At 42.3% G+C, this 12,107-nt stretch overlaps 1 protein-coding gene across 2 annotated transcripts in view; it reads right to left on the reverse strand.

Annotated features, from left to right (window-relative positions):
• Window positions 1–10,956, reverse strand: part of PRPF18 (pre-mRNA processing factor 18) — a 56,493-nt gene extending 45,537 nt beyond the window's left edge. Inside the window, exon 1 of one of the 2 annotated variants that reach the window (XM_040248510.1) lies at window positions 10,734–10,956. In XM_040248510.1, the coding sequence (XP_040104444.1) occupies window positions 10,734–10,799 (66 nt within the window). In that variant the 5' untranslated portion in view covers window positions 10,800–10,956. The remainder of the gene's footprint in view (window positions 1–10,733) is intronic. The other variant, XM_040248509.1, reaches the window with a different exon arrangement.
• Between the last annotated feature and the right edge of the window lie 1,151 nt (window positions 10,957–12,107).

Below are 12,107 nucleotides of genomic sequence, written 5' to 3' on the forward strand. Positions count from 1 at the left end.
CACCATTTACAGCAGAACTACCATAAAATGTTCTCTAGTCTGTCTCCAAAGGAAATCAGTCCTGAATATTCACTGGAAGGACTGATGCTGAAGCTGAAACTCCAATCCTTTGGCCACCTGATGCAAAGAACTGACTCACTGGAAAAGACCCTGATGCTGGGAAAGATTGAGGGTGGGAGGAGAAGGGGACGACAGAGGATGAAATGGCTGGATGGCATCACTGACTCAATGAACATGAGTCTGAGTAAACTCCGGGAGTTGGTGATGGACAAGGCGGCCTGGCGTGCTGCAGTCCATGGGGTCACAGAGTCCGACACAACTGTGCAACTGAAATGAAGTCTGTCTCCATCTCCTCACTGCCAGGTCTCTGAGCAGCTGGCCACCAACCAGGAGTCCATCTTAATGCTCCACCAAAAAATTCCTTGAGCTCATCACTAACTTGCAAGGTGCTAATCTAAGGATCTTCAAATCAACTGCAATTCTCTTTGTTTTCAATTGCCTTCTCTCAGCTGTCAGACACCTTTCTTATTTCTTCCTTACTGGTCTATTCAGATTTTCTATTTCTTGTTTTTCTGGTCATTTGTTTCACTTTGATTTGCCAATTTATTAGAACATACTAATGCATTATTTGCCCTAATTGTTGTACTTATTATTTCCTTTTTTCCAGTAACTTCCACACTGGTTCCTATAGTTCCTTCCTTTATTGTTACAGTTTCAGGATTTTGTCAATTTCTGTTAAAGGAGGTTTTTCTTTTTTTAATTAAGTCGTTTCTATACTTTTATAAATGAAAAAAGCAAGTGCAGAAGAATGAATCTAGTATGCTGCCATCTTTATTTAAAAAGGAGAAAAGACACACCCTTGCTTCTTCACATTTGCTTCTAAAGCATGAAATAACTACAGGAGACCCCAAAGTTGACAATGTTAGCCGCTTTGGAGGAGGTGAACTGGAAGTTGGGGCACATGGGTAAGGACACTTTTTACTGTTCACCCTTTAGTATGTTTTGAATTTTGAATCATTTGAATGCGTTATCTATTAACAATAAATTTAATTTTTGAAAACTAGTTTGCTTCTCATTTTTAAAAGTTATATTGAGAAAAATGTAGGTGTTTTGCTTCTTACTATGTGACCCTTCGCATCAGGGCAAAAGAAGGTCGTTCAAAACAAAAGGCTCCCCGCCAGGTTTCACTATCACCCTGCACACTTTTTGTTTAGAAACAAAAGAGCAGTTTGTAAGGAAAGGAATCAAGCGGTGCTTTCTATTTAAAACATTTTCTAAGGCACACTGAAAACACCAAACGAACTTAGGGGAGATACGTTCACGACACAACTGACACTGTGGTATTTTAAACCCTAAGATTAGGAACACATCCCCCTTTATAGGTAACTCGGGCAGGATAGAGAACTTGCCCAAACTTAAAGAGCCCTCTGTAACGGAGCCCCACTGAACTTTAGGACTTGTTAACTCCTTTTACAAAGTTACTTTCCTTTCTAGCTATATTCCAAACCTCTGAACTCTGCGTTTGCTGACTCAATGACAGAATATACAACACAGCCCTACAAACACAAGCCTGGAAGTGGCTGGTAGTGATTTTAAGACAGCATGTGAACCGAAGGTAAATGTGTGTTCCCTCCTAAAGCACTTGAACTCTCCATTGGACCTCTCACTCCAGCAGATTATAAAAACAAGTTGAAGAAGGTATACATAAAAAGCACTTCTTTTAAAGACAGAGCCTCATTCCTGCGTGGTGCTTCACATATGCTATTCTTGGGCTTTGTCCAAGTTGTACTGTCTGGATTATAAACCTGAGATTCCCAGGCCTAAAGAGAACAAATTTTTCTACCACATCACCTGAACCTCCAGCCCACACTAATGAAGAAGAGTCAAAACTAAAAACCAAATGCAACATGACTGTCACCATTTCACTAATTAGAATCATCATTCCTTCCATCAGATTAAGATTTTTAATGTTTACAAAAAAAGAACATCAAACAGACATCATCAAGAGTTCTACAGAGACACTGGAGAGCTAACAAATACACAGCCTGAACACCCAAAGCAGAACGTAAGAGATCACGAACCATGTGACAGGGTCAGTTTCCTGCTGAAGAATGGAAATAAGCCTTAAAGAGTATGGAGTAACAAACCCAATGGTTGGGCACCCAAACAGAATTTAAACAGACACAATACTTTTCAAAGTGTAAGAACTGTAAACTGTCAAGGGATCCTGCTAGCTAGGCAATATGTTTTCTCAATGATGCCATCCAAAGTAGAAAACTATACCAAAATTTACCTTGCACAGATGAATTCTATGTACTTCATAATTATATATATTTGTATCACCATATGGGGGCTTCCCTGGTAGCTCAGTTGGAAAAGCATCCACCTGCAATGCAGGAGACCCCAGTTCAATTCCTGGGTCAGGAAGATTCGCAGAAGGGATAGGCTACCCACTCCAATATACTTGTGCTTCCCTTGTGGCTCAGCTGGTAAAGAATCCACCTGCAAAGCAGGAGACCTGGGTTCAATCCCTGGGTTGGGAAGACTCCTGGAGAAAGGAAAGGCTACCCGCTCCAGTATTCTGGCCTGGAGAAGTCCGTGGACTCTAGAGTCCATGGTGTCGCAAAGAGTTGGGCATGACTGAATGACTTTCACTTTTTTCATATCACCATATATAAAATTAGACAAAAATGTATGTAAGAAATAAATGCCAATCTTACACAGGCTCCTGAATGAAGAGGTTAAACATACACTTACTGTATTATCCAACCATTTCATTCCTAGGCATTTATTCAAGAGAAATCAAAGTATATGTCCAAACAGAATCCTGTACACTAATGTTCACAGCAGCTTTATCATGAGAGCCAAAAAATGGAAACAACTCAAATGTCTATCAACAGGCTATAAATTGGGGGTAAAATCATACAATGGTAGAAGACTGTTCAGTAACAAAAATAATGAAATCCTGATATAAATGCATGAATGAATCTCAAAATTAGAATGAAAGAAAGCAGACAAGAGAGCTTGTATTAAACACCTCTGCATAAAACTCTAGAAAGTGCAATCTAAGTAACAGAAGGCAGACCCACAGCAGCCTGTGGAAGGGTAGGTAGAGCCCAGGGAGGGGGAAGAAAGCAGGATCACAGGGGCACAAGGAAACTCCGGGGGGAGGCAGACATGTTCACGCTCCTCATTGTGGAGACAGCATCACAGTGCAGGCATGGTGTAACTCACTAAGCTGTGCACTTAAACATGCGCAGCTTACTGTGTGTCAAGTATTCCCCAATAAAGCTGCTTAAGTAAGCAGCACAAGATGGAAGCAGCCTAAGTGTCCACCAATAAGCACACGGATAAAGAAGATGTGGTACGTATACACACAACGATATACTACCTAGTCATAAAAAAGAACAAAATTTTGCCATCTGCAGCAACATGGATGGACTTGGAGGGCATGTGCTAAGTGAAAACAGGCAGAGAAAGACAAATTTATGTGGAATCTAAAAAGTACAACAAACTAGTGAATATAAAAAAGAAAAAGCAGACTCACAGATACAGTACAGAACAAACTGGTGGTTACCAGCGGAAAGGGTGGAGGGGCAATATAGGGGTAGGGGAGTAAGAGGTACAAACTATTCCGTATAAGCTACAAGGACATACTGTACAACACAGGGAATAGAGTCAGTATTTTATAATAACTTTAAGTGGAACAGAACCTTTAAAATTGTGAATCACTCTATTGTATAACCTGGAACTTACATAAGTATAGCAACTATACTTCAATTAAAAAAAAAAAAACAAAATTAAACAGAGTGTTAGCATTTACACTGCCTGATTTTACAACTCACCAAACTGCAACAGCAATCAAGACAGTGAGGCACTGGCATAAAGATCAACAAACAGATTAGGACAAGAGAGCAGAGCAGAACAGAGCCTCACAAACTATTACTGATTTTTGATGATACCAAAACCATCCAAAGGGAAAGGAAAAACATTGTCAATAAATAGTGCTGGAATAAATGGATATCCAAATACAATAAATCACACCCCTGCCTCACATCATACCAAAAAACTGATTCAAAAAATTTTTGTTTTTGTAAAAGATAAAACCATAAAACTTTTAGAAGATATTATAAGAGAATATCTTACTCTCTTGAGTGAATGCTTAGGAGTGGAATAGCCCGATCACTCAGCAGGCCTATGTTTTACTTTTAAGAAACTGCCAAATTGTTTCTCAATAGGTTACGCTATTTTATATTCCCAGATAGGATACAGTCAACATTAACCATGAAAAATCGATAAGCTAGACATCATCAAAATTAAAAACTTTTAAGAAGATGAACAGAAAACCCACAGTCTAGAAAATTCACAAAACATACTAACAAAGGAGTGATATCCATGATATATATAAAGAATTCCTTGAACTTACCAAGGATAAACCAACCAATCCAATTTTAAAATATGCAAGTAATTTTAAGCCATATCACAAAAGATATACAAATTAAAAACACAAGATCTACTTAATATTAATTCTCAGGGAGATGCATACTAAAACCACAATGAGATATTACAATACATCCACCAGATTGGCTGAAGTTAGACTGAAGCACAAATTGCTGACACAATGTCAAGATCTGAACCGTCTTACTTTGCTGGTGGAGGTGTGACACAGTTTGACCACTCTGGGAAAAGTTCTGATTAGTGGGCGGGGTTTAGGCCGGGAGGGGCGGGGCTTAATGAGGGGCGGGGCTAGGGTTAGGGTTAGGCTTTCTACAAAACTAAACATGTAAGGAACACCATGACCTAGCAATTCCACTCCCCAGCATTTTCCTATGAGAAATGAAAACATAAGGCTTGCACAGGGAGTCCCTGGTGTTCCAGGGGCCAATGCAGAGGACACAGGTTCGATCCCTGGTCCAGGAACGTCCCACAGGCCACAGCACAACTAAGCCCATGTGCCACAACTACTGAAGCCTGCGAACCCAAGAGCCTGAGCTCTGCCACAAGAGAAGCCACTGAAATGAGAAGCCCGTGGGCCACAACTAGAGGAAAGTGCAACAAAGACCGAGCACAGCCAAAAACAAATCAGTGACTTTAAAAAATAAGACTTTCACAAGAGGGTCCACAGCTAAATCCTAGAAATAGCCCAGGCGACCATCCTCAGGGTAACAGATCAACAGACTGGTACATCTGTGCAACACAATACTTCTCAGCAATAAAAGGAACAAACAACTGACACACGCAACAACACGAATAAAATTCACATTATTCTGATTAAACAAAGTGGGTCATATAAGAGTCCATAGTATGATCTCATTTACACGAAGTTCTAGGGCAGAGAAGGCAATGGCACACCACTCCAGTATTCTTGCCTGGAAAATACCATGGATGTAGGAGCATCCAGTCCCATCACTTCATGGCAAATAGATGGGGAAACAGTGGCTGACTATTTTGGGGGGCTCCAAAATCCCTGCAGATGGAGACTGCAGCCATGACATTAAAAGACACTTACTCCATGGAAGGGAAGTTATGACCAACCTAGACAGCATATTAAAAAGCAGAGACATTACTTTGTCAACAAAGGTCCGTCTAGTGAAGGCTATGGCTTTTCCAGTGGTCATGTATGAATGTGAGAGTTGGACTATAAAGAAAGCTGAGCATAGAATTGATGCTTGTGAACTGTGGTGTTGGAGAAGACTCTTGAGAGTCCCTTGGACTGCAAGGAGATCCAGCCAGTCCATCCTAAAGGAGATCAGTCCTGGGTGTTCATTGGGAGGACTGATATTGAAGCTGAAACTCCAATACTCCGGCCACCTGATGCGAAGAGCTGACTCGTTGGAAAAGACCCTGAAGCTGGGATAGATTGAAGGCAGGAGGAGAAGGGGATGACAGAGGATGAGATGGTTGGATGGCATCACCCACTCAATGGACATGGGTTGGGTGGACTCTGGGAGTTGGTGATGGACAGGGAGGCCTGGCGTGCTGCGATTCATGGGATCACAAAGCGATGGACATGACTGAGTGACTGAACTGAACTGAAACTTTTTCTAATATTTCAAAGAGCTGATGGGTACTGTGAAGTCCATCCAAAGGCTCCATTTAAGAACCTCTGATACAGATGGTAACTGAAATCTGAAGGGGAATATGAAATTCAAATAAGAGAACTTGGGAGGACTTCCCTGGTGGTCCAGTGGTTAAGGCTCTGGGCTTTCAATGCAAGAAGTGTGGGTTCAACCCTGGCCGGGGAACAAAGATCCCACATGTCATGCAGCCCAGCCAAGAAAAGTAAATATATATGCATACATATATATGAGAATTTTCACTGTGAAGTAGCCAAGGCCTAAACTTTAAGGAAAACCAACATTTAACGAATAAAAACCAAACACTAAAAAAACAACAACAAAAGAGAAGCCTCTAAAGGAGATCAGAAATAAGTAGCTTGAAAAGTAGATGCAAATGCAGGACACTGTGGGGTAACCTTTTCCAGTCCTGTGGTCCCTGCTGAGTTTTCCAAATTTGCTGGCATATTGAGTGAAGCACTTTCACAGCATCTTCTTTCAGGATTTGAAATAGCTCCACTGGAATTCCATCACCTCCACTGGCCTTTGTTCGTAGTGATGCTCTGTAAGGCCCACCTGACTTCACATTCCAGGATGTCTGGCTCTCGGTGAATGATCACACCATTGTGGTTATCTGGGTCGTGAAGATCTTTTTTTGCATAGTTCTTCTGGGTATTCTTGCCACCTCTTCTTAGTATCTTCTGCTTCTGTTGGGTGCATGCCGTTTCTGATATGGGAAGATTGGAGAAAGTGGACCAGTCTAGTACAAATGCTCGAGGTTAAGAAACCATGGCAGTCACTGCGGCCCCTGATTAGGACGGATTCAGTGTAACTGCCAGGGCAGAAATCAGGTTAAGGAGTAAGTCAGAAATAGAATTTAAGAAGCTTGGCCGTAAAGAAAAAGGACAGCTGTGTGGGGTTTTTTTCTGATTTTATAAACAAACAATAAAAGGAGATGTATGTATGTTTGTTAAAACATACATATAGCACTGAAACGTACATACATAATGTACGTTTCAGTGCTGCTGGAGATAAGCCAGTAGAGAGATTAAGACATAGGAGGAAAGGAGACAAGTGATATTTAGGTTCTGATGATGCTAATAAAGATGAGAGTTGGGCTCCAACATGTAAGTGGAAGATGTGACCCAACATATAGCCAATACCTCATCCACTTTCACAGGAGAAAGGTGAGGGATTTATTGACTGATGGCTTCTCTTTATAAAACTGAAAGATTCCTTACAGTAAAGGATCAAGCATTATTAAAAAAAAAAATCGTCTGTGGCACAGTGTAGTACCTTGCACAGAGGAAACATTCAATAAATACTGGAAAAAAAACAAAGCTAAAATTCTACACAAAGTCCATCTTCCAAACTGCAACTAATAAAACTGCTAATTAAGCCCCACTGAGTGCTGTAGTGGCCTGGCTTTCCACGTGAATGAGGCTTTGTGTTAAATGAAGATTCACCAACACCAGGGCTCCAAAGCACTGGCATTCTAGCAACAGGGAGGCCGAATTTACCTCCAAGTAGTTACACCTGGCAGAGCACTGAACACAGGGGACAGGAGGCTGCTTTAGAAGCTCCTCCAGTTCTGACAAAGGGGCGCTCACAAGCTAAGTGTTTACTATATCCAACTACTGGACGAACAAGAAAAAGCTGAGGGGCTTCCCTGGTGGCTCAGTGGTGAAGAATCTACCTGTCAATGCAGGAGACACGGGTTTGATCCCTGATCCAGGAAGATCCCACATGCCGAGGAGCAACAGAGCCCACCGAGCCCGAGTTCTAGAGCCCAGAAGTCACAGCTACTGAAGCCCGCACGCCTCGAGCCCGTGATCTACAGGAGAAACCCCCGAAATGAGAGAACCAAGCACTAAACTAGAGAGCAGACCCCACTTGACAATACTACAGAAGAGCCCTCGCAGCAACGAAGACCAAGCACATTCTAAATGTTGCTAGAATTTTAAAGTAATCAATTTAAAAAAGAAAAAGCTGGGATACCAAGCTCCATATAGGATGGATAAACAAGGTCCTACTATATGGCACAAAGGACTGTAGTCAATATCCCATGATAAACCATAATGGAAAAAATATGAAAAAGAACATATATAACTCAACAACTTTGCTGTAGAAGTCACAGCAGAAATTAAACATTACATTGTAAAATGACCAAAGAGGAGGTGGCGCTTCTGGGAAAACAGTACAGCAGAAATGGGCATTTCCCAGCTACAGAAAGGGTAGTGAAAAGGATTCACTGACCCGCAACCAGAAATTGTTTAAAAAATGAAACAGGACAATGGATTAAAACAAAGAAATGTATGATAGAATCACATGTACTTAAGAAATGTTGCATGAAACTTTTTTCATACATATCAGATCAAAATATAGATTTATTTCTTACTATGGCTGGGGTGGTGGAAAGTTTGAAAGTTACTGACAGACACTATGATACAGAAAGATAAAAGCAACAAAGCAAACAATTCCATATAAAATTATACGGCAGCAAAGCAAATGACTGTCTCCTCAGGCATTAAAAAGAAAAAGTGTCCAGTCCGGGCTTCCCTCATAGCTCAGGTGGTAAAGAATACACCTGCAATGCAGCAGATCTCAGTTCAATTCCTGGGTCAGGAAGATCTGCAGGAGAGGAAATAGGCTACCCACTCCAGTATTCTTGGGGTTCCCTTGTGGCTCAGCTGGTAAAGAATCCGCCTGCAATGCAGAAGACCTGGGTTCGATTCCCTGGGTGGGAACGATCCCTTGCAGAAGGGAAAGGCTACCCACTCCAGTATTCTGGCCTGGAGAATTCCATGGACTCTATAGTCCATGGGGTCGCAAAGAGTCTGACTCCACTGAGTGACTTTCACTATACATATTGCCCTATGTTATGCAGGAGAACTCACCCACGCAGTGGGGACTGAGATCCACCCCAGAGCTTGGAGAAAATCATGCAACCCTCAGATTCATCATCCGTGGAAAGAGCATACTAACTGCCCTATATACCAAGCAGAGTTGCTGTAAAGCTCAAATGAGAAAGCATACTTTGGTGCTTTGAAAAACACTAATTGTGTACGTTAATTTAAAGTAATTTAATTCTTAGATTAACCCTATGAACACCAGTTCTGTGTTCACAGGTAAAGATAAACAGCTGCTCTGCAGTGGTTAAGGGAGTAAGCTTTAGAGTGGAAGAGGAGGAGTCCAATTCAGGCTCTCTCTCTTGCTAGGTATGCAGTTCTGTGTCAATCTGTAAATCAGCCTAGCTTCTGTTAGTTTCCATTTCCTCATCTGTGAATGGGAGCAACAAGTAACTTTATGAAATTGATGTACAAATTAAACAAGGTATCAGATATGAAGCCTTCTGCATACTGCCTTGAAGATTACTATTACTGGAACTATGACTTTCAGTATTTTAATCCCCATCTCATGTATGTCCCTTTGCTGGCCCTAACTAGGAAATCAATCTTACCTCCTGGCCAGGGATAGCTGAGTAATTCAACTATCAAATTACAAAATTAAAGACACACCAGAAAAAAGTTTATACATGATGATAAATTAAGAACAATTACATAGAATCAGTGTTTATAATTAATAATTTTTAAAGGTTGGTCTATTTCCAAGACAAAGAACCTGATTATGCAAATATGCACATTGTAAACCCTGAGAATGCGCTAAGCTTTTCCTGATTCCATTTTCCCCAAAAATATTTTGTATTTCAACAACCTGGCCCTTTCTAACACCCACTGTGCATTCCAACATCTAAATTAGCTTTTTCAAATACTCGAGAAACCACTCATCAAAGGTAAAAGGCCCCCAGTTAAGAGATGAAAATACCAAGTTACAAATATGAACAAGCTCTGCCCCACACCATTTGCTAAATAACACTCTATTTAATTAGCTCCACTTTGTTAATTATTTCTTAAAGTTTCAATGATTATGAAACCTCCATCTGACAAGCTAACAATCCCAACTTACACTACATCAAATACTTAAGTCAGGTGTTCTCACAGTGGCGTAGTCCACAAGAGCCCCTGGGGTTGTTAAGACCCTCTGAGAGGGTACCTGAGGTCAAAACTATTCTCAGTACTCAGGTATTATTTACCCGTTCACTGTTACATTTACACTGAGAGTGAAAAGGGAGTCTCTTGAAGACTTCACAACCATCAAGACAACAGCACTAAACTGTACCAGCTGTCAGATTCGAACATGCTGAGCACTAATGGAGTGGGGGCAGTTTCACTTAACTACCTCCTTGAAATTGTAAAATTATTGATTTTACTAAGTCGTGGTCCTTAACCACATCTTTTTAATATCCTGGGCGACAAAACAGGAAGTACACATAAAGTGCAAAGCCTTCGTAAAACGACAGAAGTGTACGACCAGAAGAACTGGGGCGGCCAGAAAAATACCGACAGACGGGAATGGGTGTGAGGGACAGCTGGGGGAAAGAGAACTGCCAAAGTCTCGGGGTTTCCTGCAATTCCCACACTTCCATCCCAAAGGCTCCCGAGTGAGTGCCAAGGGCACAGTGGGTCTAGCTGCGGGCTCTCTGGGGCCGCGGCGGGGTTCTGGCTGAGCCCCACCCAGCAAGGACCCTCTCAGCACCGTTCCCCTCTCCCCAGGCCCTCCCCGACGCAGACACTCAGCTCCTCCGTCGCCAACGCCCACGACCCCTAGGCTTCTCACCACCAACAGGTTCCTGTCCTCCACCAGCTGCCGCTTCCGGAGGATCTCCGATTTCAAAACGTCCATTTTGCTGTCCGGGTTGAAGCTGTCTCGAGTTTTCTTTCTCCTTCTCCGGCTCCCTGGACCAAGGCTTTTCACCCAGCCAGCCGCCGCTAACCTACTTACACACAGCCAGCCCAAATACCGGAGGACAACAACTGACAGGGCGGCTTCCGGCGGAAGCTGAGGTGAGCGAGAGGAGGGGAAAGAGCGCTCCAGGGCTCCTATTATTCACGTAGTCGCCGAGGGCTGGCGCCCCCTGGCGGCCCTCTGAGACAGCGTGCCTATAGTTTCCATGGAGATACGACCGTGGAAAATATGAACACGAGTCTTCTAAATGGATGCTGCATTTTTAAAAAATGTTATATACCTATGTCACCTATACTTCAGTTTTAAAAGAAGATAAAGGTTATACCTTTTTGTACCTGCTACTTGAGGTGCAAAAGCTTCATAGCGGAACACTTCACTTATGATTACTGAAGTCAGATCTTTACCGGCTACACGAGAATCTCACTTTGGAGTTCCTGAAGCTACCTGCGTGTCAAAATTAATGTACTCAAGTGAGAAAACCCAGAACAATAATACTAACTCATAAATATAGAGCAAAAGGTGTTCGTTGCTGGCCGGTGAAACTACCTGTAAACTGAGACAATTGCAGTATATTCCTTTAAGTAATTTCAGAAGTAAATATGTCCCTCCTCCCTGAATTCTAGATTGCTCGTATATCTTAGTGATAATTGAACATTTCAGTTCAGTTCAGTCGCTCATTTGTGTCCGACTCTTTGCGACCCCATGAATTGCAGCACGCCAGGCCTCCCTGTCCATCACCAACTCCCGGAGTTCACTCAAACTCACGTCCATCGAGTCGGTGATGCCATCCAGCCATCTCATCCTCTGTCGTCCCTTTCTCTTCCTGCCCCCAATCCCTCCCAGCATCAGAGTCTTTTCCAATGAGGCAACTCTTCACATGAGATGGCCAAAGTATTGGAGCTTCAGCTTTAGCATCAGTCCTTCCACTGAACACCCAGGACTGACCTCCTTTAGAACGGACTGGTTGTATCTCCTTGCAGTCCAAGGGACCCTCAAGAGCCTTCTCCAACATCACAGTTCAAAAGTATCAGTTCTTCGGCGCTCAGCTTTCTTCACTTTCATCAAGAGGCTTTTTTTTTTAGTTCCTCTTCACTTTCTGCCATCAGGGTGGTGTCATCTGCATATCTGAGGTTACTGATATTTCTCCTGGCAATCTTGATTCCAGCTTGTGCTTCTTCCAGCCCAGCGTTTCTCATGATGTACTCTGCATAGAAGTTAAATAAGCAGGGTGACAATATACAGCCT

Source organism: Oryx dammah, unplaced genomic scaffold, assembly GCF_014754425.2.
Source record: "Oryx dammah isolate SB20612 unplaced genomic scaffold, SCBI_Odam_1.1 HiC_scaffold_10, whole genome shotgun sequence".
Lineage (NCBI taxonomy): Eukaryota > Metazoa > Chordata > Mammalia > Artiodactyla > Bovidae > Oryx > Oryx dammah.